Source organism: Anopheles ziemanni, chromosome 2 (assembly GCF_943734765.1).
Source record: "Anopheles ziemanni chromosome 2, idAnoZiCoDA_A2_x.2, whole genome shotgun sequence".
Lineage (NCBI taxonomy): Eukaryota > Metazoa > Arthropoda > Insecta > Diptera > Culicidae > Anopheles > Anopheles ziemanni.
In genome coordinates, this window is record NC_080705.1 from 37,000,465 (window position 1) to 37,013,413 (window position 12,949).

The following is a 12,949-nucleotide window of genomic DNA, read 5'->3' on the forward strand; positions in this document are numbered from 1 at the left end:
GCCCATTTTTAATTTAAACCTGCTCCTGCTCGATACACTTCGTACCTCGCGTCGATGTGCCTAGGTTCTTTCCTTAGGCCCTAGGAAGTACCGGTGGACCGTTCGATTGTAAACCATTTGAACGCTAATGGAATGTTTGGCGATCGTTCGGGCCCCCTTGCGGGTCACGGTGGAAGGTCAAATTAAAGCTTTCCTCGCTCACCCCGAGCTCGGTCGCAAATTATTGCGTTTAGAACAACTCCCCGTTTTTTTTTACGAATACCGAGCACTGGCAATTGTCGTCCGTATCGGCGCGGAACGATCTGCGTACCGTGCAGTAAGGCACCGCAAAACCCTCGCCTCATATGGCGCAACGGAAGGGACCCGCATGCCCGGCGTCGAGCCAGGAATCGCGCGACTTGGCGTGCACTTTGCGGCACCGACGTTATTACCTCACCGTTCCGTGAGCTAGAAAGCTGCAAACCGTGGTTGTTTTTTCTAGTTTGTGGTCCGAATGTCTTGGTCTTCACCACGTCGGCTTGCGAACGATCGATTCTTGCAGTCAAGGTTCGTTCGAGCTAGTGCACCTCGAAGACCTGCTCCGTTGATTGACTCGAATCAAGGAATTGAGGAAGTCCGGTGGTTTGCAACTGCACTTTCAACTCGTTTTTCGTAAACGCACGGAATTTTTTTCAAAAGTTTATTCGTGTGTATGCCGCCTATTCCGGTCTGATATTGGCAAATAACATCCTCTTTAGATTTCATTTATGAACCATAAACTGTATTGATTTTTTTTTTAACTTATTACAGTGTGACGTAAATGTGGTGATGCTTTTGAAAACATTGTTTCTGTACCGTCCATAATATTTTTTGCAAAGATTATTTAACATTCTACGATTTAACTAGTTGCTTCTTATTTCAAAATAAATTATGGCAATGTCACCAATATTTAAATGAAATGATGTGAAATTATATTTTAATTAGATAACTTGAAACGATTTTTTAATTATGTGGGAGTGGAAGTGGGAGAAAACAAGAAGATCATATCGGATTAAACAGATTTCGTTTATGAGAATTAAGTAGGGAAAGTGTTTGCATGTTTTCTAATATCGTTCAGGAAAATGATTCAATAAAATACATTATGAGCCAACAAGTTTATGATCTTTATTGCCACGAAAACCAATTCCTTCGCTAAGGCAAATGCAGGGCAAAAAAACGCACGCGGAGGTCTCAACGGTAGCTGATCGAAGATTCGGTAGCAAAAGCAAGGAGCCCGCAAGAAATGAACCGTTCCTTTGTCCAACCTGTGACCTGCGCTCGAGATCGCTACTGCCTTTTCCTTTTCTGAACTTCTTAAGCTTCCGAGGTCTTGCCACGCGGGGAAGGAAAGCGATCGTCGAATCGGCGATCGATTGACCAAACCCCGGGCCCCCTGTACCCTCTCGTCCGCGCGCGGGCGCGCACACACATGGGCGACCATGAGCGGCCCCGCGCGCGTATACTAAGTGAACACTTTGTAATCGGCATCGGTGGGTTGTTGTTTGACCGGAGCAAAAAGGTTTCTGCTTCTTCCAATTGCAACACCACCAAGTCAGGCAGGCCGGACCTCGGGTGTTCTGGGGGCGCTCACCGCCTTTTTATCAGCCGGCGCAGATCTTGCTGACCCCGTCACAAATACCAACACCAGCCGGGAGGGACGACGGGGCAAGACCTTCTGCAGAGAAAAGGAAGCAGCAGCGGCGCCCGGCGCAAGACACTTTTCCGCAGTCTCACGAACCACTGGAGCGGAAGGGGGCCGGAGCACGTTGGCGGAGCGCGATGGAGGAAGTCGCGTATGTCGATCGTCACCTCATTTTTCTGGTTCTGCCCGGCTTCGGCCGCCACGGTTTCGGAGCGTCGAAGTTCAGGGACATTATTAGGTTGAGTAACAGCGAACGCAGCAGGAATTCGCATGTCGTGATTTCGGTGCCCGGTGTCCCTTTCGAGCTGATGTACCATTGTCGATATATCGAGGAAGTGACTTTAGTGCGCCGTTCCGATCGAATGGGTCGATGATTGGACGACGAGAACCTGAACACCATAGCAGTATAGCGCCCGATTGAAACATGCCGCAAAGGTGCGGCATAAGCTATGCATGGTTTCCTCTGCCGCTAAGAAGTTGTTTAAACTATTTCAATTTTGTGTATGTGTTTTTTTTTCCTTGCGGTAAGAACGATTTATGTTTAGTTGTATTATTTTTCGCCACCATTTGTGGATAAAAAATCAACAGACGTCTCAGGTCGGGACAGAGAAGGTGTGAAATAATTAAAAAACCGTAAAATGGTGCCCAAACAAATGTTTGCCTCAAGGACAAGCGTCTGTACAGGCGTCGCAAGGGGAAGAACGTACTGTTGAGATTTATGTCCACAACCGTTGCAAGTAACATAATCGGAGCGTTTAATCTTTTCGGTAATTTTATTACGCTTATTGCGTGATGATTGATGGTTAAATAATTGTTCTAAACAGCGTATGAATTGTTTTTTGTTTTTGTACATTGCATTAAATACTTTGAATTAAAAACAATTTACTTGGCAGTTAAATAGATTTTCAAGTTATACATCTTACCTACAGGAAGTTGTTTTAGCTGCAATGTTTACTTATGCTTTCCAAACATCACATGAAAAAGTATAAAAGTATAGTACGAAATAAGACCATCTCACACGACACAATATTTATAAACATAATTTAAACATAATAAACATATGTAGCATAATCGACACGTCTGAATCTTTTCGGCAGTTTTATTACGCAATGAAATGATTAATTATGTGTTCTAAACAGCGAATGAATTGTTTTTTGTACATTGCATAAAATACATTGAATTAAACACAATGTACATTGCAGTACATAAATAGATTTTCAAGTAATACATTTTTATTATAGAAAGATTTTTAGCTGTAATCTTTACTTATGGTTTCTTAATGGTACGTATAGTACGAAATAATGTCTCACACGACTCAATGTCAAACTCGACTCAACTTATTTGTTAGCGATTGTGGAATTCATAGCTCTTAATTGAGTGAGATTATTCGATCAGTTTAATTAAATCTTTTGTGTCTGTTAAACTAAAACTCAACGCGTTCGGTAGTTCGCAAACTTGATTCGATTTCCATTGACAAACCGGTGAATGGCTACTGATTTCTTTTACACCTTGGTGCATTCGATGGCTCGCGAACGGGACACGCACTTCCTTACACAAGCTCGTTTCTACGTTCGCCAAAGATTGTAAAAGTAATAGACCCCGAAGCGCCGAAGGAAACCGAAAGTAAAACCGTTACGAAAAGCGCCATGTGCGAAACGATTCGTAAGTGGAATGGCTTTTCTCCAGCGGAGCAGCCCTGGCCACGGTTCCACTTCTTTCGTGGCACTCGCCAGCCCGTCCGTTCACTTCCGTTAATTGATCCAGCAGCTCATTAGGCTCATCTATATCGTTAGGGTGGCTGGTCTTCATTAAAATGGGCTCGGTTTTAATTTTTAACGATTGTCTGCCGATGGTGCGTTTTTGGCACGCGGATTGGTTTGCCCACTGATTGTGTCAATGCTGACCGCGTGCCTCGTTCGCATACGAATGTGCAAGCACGCGATCATAACCACCAAAGCGTGCGGCGACTGGGAAATGACGGTCGTGGGAAAGAATTCCACGACACTCCCGCGTTGCTGGGTTGCTCTCGTGGCAGAACGACGCTGGCCCTCCGGGTTCGCTATGATAGCCCTTTGCCATCCATACGGGGGTCTCCTGTCAAGCGGTGTGCGCTTCTTGGCGTCCATTCTCCTCGCGGGTCAGAATGGAAGTGCCACCATTCCGAGTCCGAGTACGAATAAAGAATCGCCAGATCTTGTTTGCATCTACCACCTCGGTCCGGACCCCCTTCGTCCGTCCTTCCTCCCTCCGGCCGCATACCCATCCATCTGTCCGGTTCCCTCCCCAGGCCACTGGCAATCGGTGGCGCTCACTTTCGCTGTTTTAAGCGAAACTCGCCCGCTCGGCTTGCGGGTTGGGGCCCAAGGAAGTGTTGTGGGGCTCGGCACCCCTAGGCAAGGGGGATGCCCGAGACGGAAAGACACACTAAAATATAATAAAGAAAACTGTAGCACACACACGCGCGTTTTGCCGTGAGGTGGTGGCGCGAACCGGCAGAATCATACTTTTCCGGACCAGCAATCAAGGGCAACTTGTTGTTATTATTTACACCGCCCCTTGCGCAGAGCAAACGAGTGGGGGTGGGTTGGCGCCGATCCCAGAATGGGGAAAGGGTGATGGTGTTAGTGGAAGGGGGGAAAGTGCCGAGCGACGTGAGCTTTGCAGCCGACGGCAACACGCTTCAAAAATATGGGATGCTAGAGATTATGTTTTATTTTGTTTACTTAATGTATTATTCTCTTACAGGTTCTTTTTTCTTTCACTTAATTAAACGTTTTGTCAATATTTGTTACCAGAAACATTTTTTTCTAAATTATCACATTTTTATGTCTTTTTGTAACCACACGCAACAACACGCTCCAAAAATATGGGATGCAAGAGATTATCTTTTATTTTGTTTGTATTAAAATTAATTATCTCTTTAAAGGTTCTTTTTAATTTCATATAATTGAAGATTTTGTCAATATTTGATACCAGAAACATTGTTTTTGTAAACTGTCACATATATATTATTTTTCGTACATTTTAAGCTGAACTTAAAACCTTCAATCAACCGCTTTTGTACCAGAAACTTAAATTTGTTGCTTTACTCTGTGTCAATTCTATACTCTGTTTGAAGACGTTAATCGTAACTCGAAGATAAAGTAGGAAATGATAATTTTCAAATTTTTATATTTTCATTTTGCTTAACAGTGTTTAAAATAAAATAAAATATGCTATCACTTTTAAACTATTACCATTTACTTTGCTTTCACTATTAAACACAAATTTACTAATTACGCTCTTGTGTAACAGATTTTGCAGATTTCTGTATTTTTTTAACATAATGTCGACCGAATATTCATTTCCGACTTATTGCATTTGTTTTCCATCAACTCCAATCTTATTATCACCTTTTGAGATGCAATCCAGTCCACAGTATCGCCAATTCGATTTTAATATTTATAGCGCAAAACGAGCAATTTTTCAGTTTAAACATTTTGAAATATTTATGACGTGTTTACACTATGCTGATAAATTCACAAATGTCAACCAATTTTGGTTGCCTCGTACCATCTTGGAGCATGATGATGAACTGGTCTGCTATTTTTTCGTTTTCTAACCGCCGCGCCTTGTCACAGACTGTAACTTTATCTTCCTTTCGCCTGGTTTGGATGGTTCATCGATTCTCTTTTGTTCACACCGCGAAGTGTTCGCTTCACGTTTTATTAATATTTCCACCACCGGTCGCACTACCTTACCCCGCTCGGTGACGGCTGACCCTACAAATGGTGTGACCTCTTGAAGACGGCGAGGAAGCGTATCGTTTGGCCCAGCATGTTGACGCCAGGGTGAAGGTGTCCGACGAGGGGGTGAGTGAGTTTTTTTTTCGGGGATAGGGCAGCAAAACATGGGTCGGTGGGCGGGTGTTGCGATACAAGATTCAATTTCCGTACTCTCCGGGGGCACAGAACGCGAACGCGGCGAATGTCGATGATTCGTGTGTACCGTGCGTGCGTGCGCGTGTGTGTGGCGGCCGTTGAAGGAAGTTGACACGGGGCGCGTTGTACACTAAGCATATACCTGCCCGCCTTCGCTAGTGCGATCGACTAAAGAACCTCACCGGTGCACGATCAGCAAACCGGCGGCGGGAGAATGTTCGTGTCCGTCGTGAGTGCAGCGGGTGAGTTCCATTCGCGAAACCAACCAACGGTGGCGGGGTGTAGGATCGCGTGGTACTTGATCGCGATTTCGGTGGAGAAAGAAACCCGCCGGCCGTACAGCCCGCCAGCCTCACCAAGGGGCAGTACGTTCCCTTCCCTTTAATTGGACCACTCCGTGGGTTGCCGGTGGCCGTATTGGTGCACGCGGTCCATATACCCGTGCCCGTCGTTCGGCTCCTTCCTTCGAAGTCCTCGGTTCTCGGAAATAGCCCACACGAGGTGGAGGCTAGCGAGCGGTGGGGGTGTCTATGCGCGCCCTAGAACACCCGAACGTCGGGCACTCGCTGCTCGGGGTGTGGTGTTTTTGCTATAAAAGAGTTGTATTGTCCTTTCGGAGATCAGTATTCGGTACTCGGTTTGGAAGTTTTGTGTTAAGCGAACATCAACCCGTTGTTGCGGTAACATAAAAGTCCAACGTTGCTCGTGTGCAATTTTCCGGTTTTATCTTTGAGCTGATTGAGCGCGACTAAGAAATCAACCATCCAAGCAAAATGTTCTCCAAAGTGGTAAGTGTGCTAGTGGCGCAGTGTTCTGGCAGGGAGATGGGAAGTGATGGTTGATGGTCGTGTTTGGGAAGTCCTGGAGCAAGTGTGACGTATCGGTGCGATGTCCGTGAGTTAGTGAGTTCTAACGAGTTTGGTGTGGTGCGTTTGCTTGTAGATCGCTGTTTTGGCCTTTGCCGCCGTGGTAGCCGCCAAGCCCCAACATCAGCCCGCCGCCCAATATCCGGCAGGAGTCGATCCGTCCCGCTGCCCGTCGTACCCGAACTGCGACAACGCGGCCCTGCACAACCCGAATCATGCGTACAACAACCACGCCGCCAACCACGCCGCCAACCACTGGAACCCGAACTGGAACGCGCAGCCCAGCTGGAACGCGGCCCCGGCCCCCGTCCCGGCTCCGGCTCCGTACTACCACGGTGCCCCGCACTCGTACCAGGCTCTGACCGGCCCGAGCCACAACTACCTCGGAGCCCCAGCCCCCACCGCCGGTGGTGACCGGTAAGTCACGGAGTTCGCCTAAGAATCAGCTAGAACCGGGAACCTGAAGCTGATGTGTGTCCTCTTTTCCGCCTTTCGCCTCCCACAGCTACCCGGCTGGAGTTGACCCGCAGGCCTGCCCGAACTACCCGTACTGCGACAACCTGGCTCCGGCTGGCGCTCCCCAGGCTGCCCCGCTGCCAGGCTTCACCTCCCGCCAGTACCCGGCCGGAGTGTCCCCGCACACCTGCCCGAACTTCCCGTACTGCTAAGGACCTCGCCCCACCGGAACCCTTTCCTCGTTCCCGTTCGCTCTGTTCCTTGTTCACTCTATCATAACTTCGCTAAATGATCTTCATCTCTTCCATTTCCTTCCTTCCCCTCGGATGGGGCTGCCCAGCCATTCCCTTCGCTCCTACCAATCCTTCCACTCGATGCGCGGCCTCGACCCGACGGTTGTACATAACTGGCACTGGTTTTGTTTTCGTTAGTGTTGTGTTTTTTTTTATTGTAAATTGTGCATGCAACTGCAAATGTGTTTCTTTTTGAAGTGCACACCGGAGAACTGAATGGAAAGGCAAATGGAAATGTAGGAACCAGAGGGAGAGTTTGAAAACAAACAAAACTGTATCTCTACCGAATATGTTAGCTCAGCGCTCAATCGCACACGTCGCAAAAGAAATTTGAAATGCAATTGATTTAAGAATCATACCTGGTGGATTCGTCTTGTGTTATATATTACCGCTCCGAACCAACGCCCTGTAACCTCCGGCAGTAAAGGTCACTGAGGCGTTTTCTTTGCCATTTTTGGCAGTGAATTAATGAGTTTAATCTGTCATGGATGAAACAATTCATGATCCTCTGTGAAAATCAACATGGTGGCCCTGGAACACGATGCGTAACGTATAAATGTGTCCTGCCTTCGCGTTTGCCTCGCCTCAGCCGCATGCTCTAACTATGTTAGACATGGATTTTTGGTTTTGGTTATTTTATTTCCTTGTGATAAATGAACAGTTTTTTTCTACTAGCTTCTTTTCTTCAAATTTTATGTAATTATTATTTTTAATTATTCCAATATTTTGATCATTTGATAATAGCGTCATCCATGACTTATTAAATCAGGTTTCAAGGTTTCAACGACTTTCCACAATTTCAGGTTATGGTCGACGTCGGAATATGTTATGCTTTGGAATCTAATTTGCATTTCTTTTGCTTAATCTTCTTCCCTACCATTGGGCGCTGAACTTTCTTGCCTCTCAGTGATGAGTCTCGGATGCGCTCTTTTTTTTTTACTTTTAAAAATAGGGTTTCAAACGTTCGAGTTAAACTCTAGTGCAGTGTTGTCTGTGACTCGTTTGACATCGTGGGCCGCATTTACTCTCAAAATAAGCCAAAACGTAGTATTGGTTGTATCTATGATAATAGGTTTTTGTATACTGTGGTTTTAATTTACCAATCAATCATAAATCGTGACTTTTACAATTTAAAAATATTATATTACGTCTTACAAATTTGCATTCAACCAAATCAAGCTTTGTATTAGCTGTATGTAATTTTCTTGAGAAAAATAACATCTAATTTGAACCTTGTGAACCTTGTAAAATAAGGTATATAAAATGATTCAATATCCCTTCTTCTTCTTGGCGTAACGACCTCTTGGTCATGCCTGCCCGTGAAGGGCTTACGAGACTTCCCTGTTTCCCCGTTGTACGTCGATAGTCAGTCCTCTCGTACAGGGGAGGGTCCGGTCTAGGTTGGGATTCGAACCCACGCCGTCGAGGTGGTGAGCCCCCGTGCTCATGGGCCGATTTTCTAACCGGCGCTACCGCTCGGCTGTCGCGGACCCCCATCAAGAGATCAAGAGTACGTTTCTTGAATTGTCCAAACCTGATAATTATCTGAACTAAATTGCAGAAGGACGCGTATATATCAATTGACATATCTCTTTATGTATTTTTATTTTTTAAATAAGTTGATGTGTTTAATTTTACTACGAGTACTTTGAATTAAAATTTGTTTCCTTTATAGATCTTCAGAGTCTGTGTAAAATAATGTAATGTTTATTGATCTTGATTACTCTCTTGTACGGAAAACACTAATGATAGGTGTGTTGAATTATAATAATACGGAACAAGATTGTTTATATCATGTTCTTAAACCAGCTTATGATTTGGTGGATTTGGTTTAGACTTAGACAGCATTTCCACTTATTTGAAACAGTAAGTAGTAAAAACTCCGTCTTCCCGCATCGAAGACATGAAATCGTTTTTCAAATATTAACGAAATTCATCGCTATTATGCTTTTTTATAGAGAGTTTAGATAAGTAAAAGTGTATAATTACTATAACTGGTTGCTTCACAGCTGTATTTTCATTGCTCTTGTAGTTTGTTAAGTATGTTTTCCATGAACACTATTCATCCACTTGTCTCAAACAGCCTGTGCAAAAGAATGATGGGTATCACTTTCTTATATAAATCGTTTATATTGACAGTGCTTCAGTCCTCTTGCTCGTATACAATTTATAGTTCGTGAAACTACATAACCAAAAACAAATTTTGCTATTCAAACGAAAGTTAATGTATTCTTTCAATCTCTGCTCTAGTGTACTGTAGTTTGAGCACGTCTAAATTTTTTGTAAATATACCTCCTGACCAATAATGTGTGAGGTTTCTAGGGTCTTGTTTTCTTTCGCTTTTAACACTATACTTCCGTTATGCCATCTAAGTTGATAAAACGAGAGTGATTTCACCTGTGGGTACACCCTGGTCATCCAAACAGACAGTACAGTCCGTTCAATTGGAGTGTGAATTTAAAAAGTAAACGGAAAATGCATTATAAAATTTCTCTTTCAATGTTATGGTTATGGTTGACCGAGTCCATCGTAACGCTTGTTATTCGAATACGATTGACGAAATAAGGGATGGTTTGTTAGAAACCCATCAATCGGATGCACCGATGATTTTCTGTAAGCTTTTAGTATCGTCTGCATTTGAAACGGTACGTGATCATTATGAGCTTGTTTATTGCATGGGAAGACAACGTCGACATGGATTTAATGGTAACGAAACCCTCAAACTACAATTAAAATGGGGTCTCAGAAAGGACCCTTTATAAAGACAAGATCGGAAAATTGATTGAATGATAACGAAACCCCCTAACAACGATTAAAATGGAGTCCTATAAAGTGCGCCTTATGTATGGAGCAAAACCTTAAAAAGTATATAAAGTAGTGACCAATCTTATAATGCCTCTCTTAATACGTCAAGCGATACTCTTTTAAACGACAGAATTTATATTGGATTCAACAGAGACTCTTATCATTTCCTAGTTGATTTGATGACCAGCCGCATGTTTATTCAATATTATAAAATTTTAATTAGAGAGTTTATTTTAAAAACCAATTATTGACTTTGCTTGCTTTGAGTTATGTTTGTTAGTTGAGGTGGCACTGTTTTATAGTATTTTTTAATATTAAATTATTATAAAAAAAAAAATTACAGATGATTACGCCAATTTAATTCTTGAACCTCCTATTATCACATTTTAACGCGATGGCCACACCTTTTAAGGAATCCATCCAACCTATTAGCACTTAACCGTGCACAATTCGTGGTATCACAATGCTTAACGACAGGTGCGCTTACACCAATCCCTTCGCGTTTGGCCGGCGTGCTTATACCCTCTTTTTCTTTCTGCATGCAAAAATGCTTACTCCGTCCGTGACTACGTCCAAAGCATTAATAAGATGACCGATCCTTTTTTTTTGCCAACGGGACACGCTTAGTGCAATAGCCGCACCTTTTAGGACGGTTGCTGCTTCGTTTTAGCGACAGCCACTTTTCGGAGCCGATGGATGTTTCATTCGGTGATTTGAATTTTCCGTTACAAAATCAATATTTTTGAATATTTTTTGTTTAACTAGATTGTTCTTTCAAATCTTCTTCTTCTTCTTGGCGTAACGACCTTGTTGGTCATGCCTGCCCCGTTAAGGGCTTACGAGACTTGTTTCCCTGTTGTACGTGGATAGTCAGTCCTCTCGTACAGGGGAGGGTCCGTTCTCGGTTGGGATTCGCGGTTGGGAACCCACGCCGTCGAGGTGGTGAACCTCATGGGCCGATTTTCTAACCGGCGCTACCGCTCGGCTGTCGCGGACCCCCAATTCTGTTTATTCAAATGTTACGAGAAAAACTATCTTTTATTATTATTATTATTTATAATTAATATGTATTTATTCAGAAGTCCCTCCACTTTGAAGGCGACTTGGAAGAGAGAACCTGGAATAGAGGAGGGAATAGCTGAAACTAGCCTGGAAATTGTTAGTACTAAGAACTGTTAGTCTTGTTCAAGAGGAAGATGCTCAAGAGCATTTTTGGTCGAGTAGGCCGCTATAACGACGGTATTAATGAAATGTAGAGCGATCCCTCTATTGTGCAGTGAAAAAGCGAACCGTCAGGATGGGCCCTTGAAGACATCTTAAGCAAGCCGTAGACGTTACATATTAATCTGTGCAGATCTTTGACGTCTACAGCTTTTCCTTAGCTCTTTCCAACATCCCCGAGATATTCGGGATATCTCGAGGGATGTTTGACAGACGATGGGTACGAGAGAACAAAGGAAATCTGTAGACGTCAAAGATCTGCACAGATTAATATGTAACGTTTAAATCCAGCTTTAGGCTTAGATAGACATAGTCGGAATACGGAATTGGACCAATGTGGCGAGAAATCGTCAGCGCGAAGAAGTCGCTAGCCAAAACAATTAAAATAAAAAATAACTTGCAATGATGTGGAAAAACGACCCTGCGGAGGACATGCTCAGACCGTTGAAATGTTATGCTAATAAGTGGGTGTCTCCGACCACAATTGAAATCCCCGTCTCGGCTGTCAATGACTTTGAAATTATTGTCTACCCTTAAAACGACCGGTAAATATTGAATATCCAAACAAATGTCCCACATGGTTGTAACTACGTCACTGGATAGTTTTGATGATGTTCGAATACTGCTCCATTGATTGGTCATGTACAAAAACCGAAAGAAGGTAGATTTAAAAGATTACTGCAGACACTTTGGTTTGGCCTTACACATGTTTTTTGAACAAAAACGCACCAAAAGATTAGTATTTTGGAAGGCACATTCTGCGACCTTCAATTATCTACATTGATATGATTGTTCACACCCAGTTCCGTTTGCAGGTGCAGAATGGACGCTAATTACGGGACTTAAATCGAAAACCCCAACGGTACAGCGGAATGGCGATGAAGATGCTGCCGGTGAATGTGGCGCAGAGGAAGTTAAATGGAAACCGAATCAGACGGACCAGCGTCTTATTTACTCTGCCGTGACGAAGTATCGCTCAGCCGTCCAGTCAGTTTTGAGATTCTCTTTTCGTTTCGAACAAACAAAACAAAACTTATCTAAACAAAAAACCACGGGAACCTAAGCCACGGCTTTAATAGTGGAGGGGGGACTCGAGCTGTTTGCTCAATTATTGTACGGTCATGGCAGGTCGATTCCGCGACGTCATCGATCGACGACCACGGTTAAAAAGGGTGTAGAAAATGACTATGAAGAAGCTCGTCTGGTGGGTTTGTCTGCACTATGGCCTGATTAATGGTCAAAATGGTAGCTAGGTTTTTAACCAGTTTTTTTTTATTTCAGATGTTCCTGTAAAAGACAAACAGCTTTCAAACGCATCGGTCAGATTAAACGAAATAAATAATACAATTGTTTTCATTAATAATTTTTTTTTAGTATGAAACTTATTTACTAAAAGCCTAACGAATAAAGATGCTATCAAATAAGACATAATATCACAACCAAACAAAATACAAAACCATGTTTGCTTGATTAATTCCTTTAAGGCGAAAAGAATACAAGCTTCGACTCTATGTATAAATTTGATATGGTTTTCTTCTATGTTCTATAATATTTCTTGTACTTCTATTTCTTCTTCTTTCATCTTGCAACCTGTCATCCTTACGAGGACTTTGAAGATTTTTGTGATTCTCAAATCATCCATTCGAACAATGTTATTTTGATTTTATAATTAATTGATGATAATTTTTTGTTTAATACTGTATATTTTAAAGATAATCCATCTCATTT

At 43.2% G+C, this 12,949-nt stretch overlaps 1 protein-coding gene across 1 annotated transcript; it reads left to right on the plus strand.

Annotated features, from left to right (window-relative positions):
- The first annotated feature begins 6,353 nt into the window (after positions 1 to 6,353).
- LOC131281789 (uncharacterized) lies at positions 6,354 to 7,114 on the plus strand. The gene is made up of 3 exons (XM_058311140.1): positions 6,354 to 6,368; positions 6,523 to 6,863; positions 6,952 to 7,114. Exons 1-3 carry the CDS (start codon positions 6,354 to 6,356, stop codon positions 7,112 to 7,114), a joined length of 519 nt encoding a protein of 172 aa, XP_058167123.1.
- Positions 7,115 to 12,949: the final 5,835 nt, after the last annotated feature.

Excerpts from the sequence above, each read along its gene's own strand:
- LOC131281789 (XM_058311140.1), top strand. Across the intron at positions 6,864-6,951 it reads CCCACCGCCGGTGGTGACCG|CTACCCGGCTGGAGTTGACC; the intron begins GTAAGTCACGGA and ends CGCCTCCCACAG.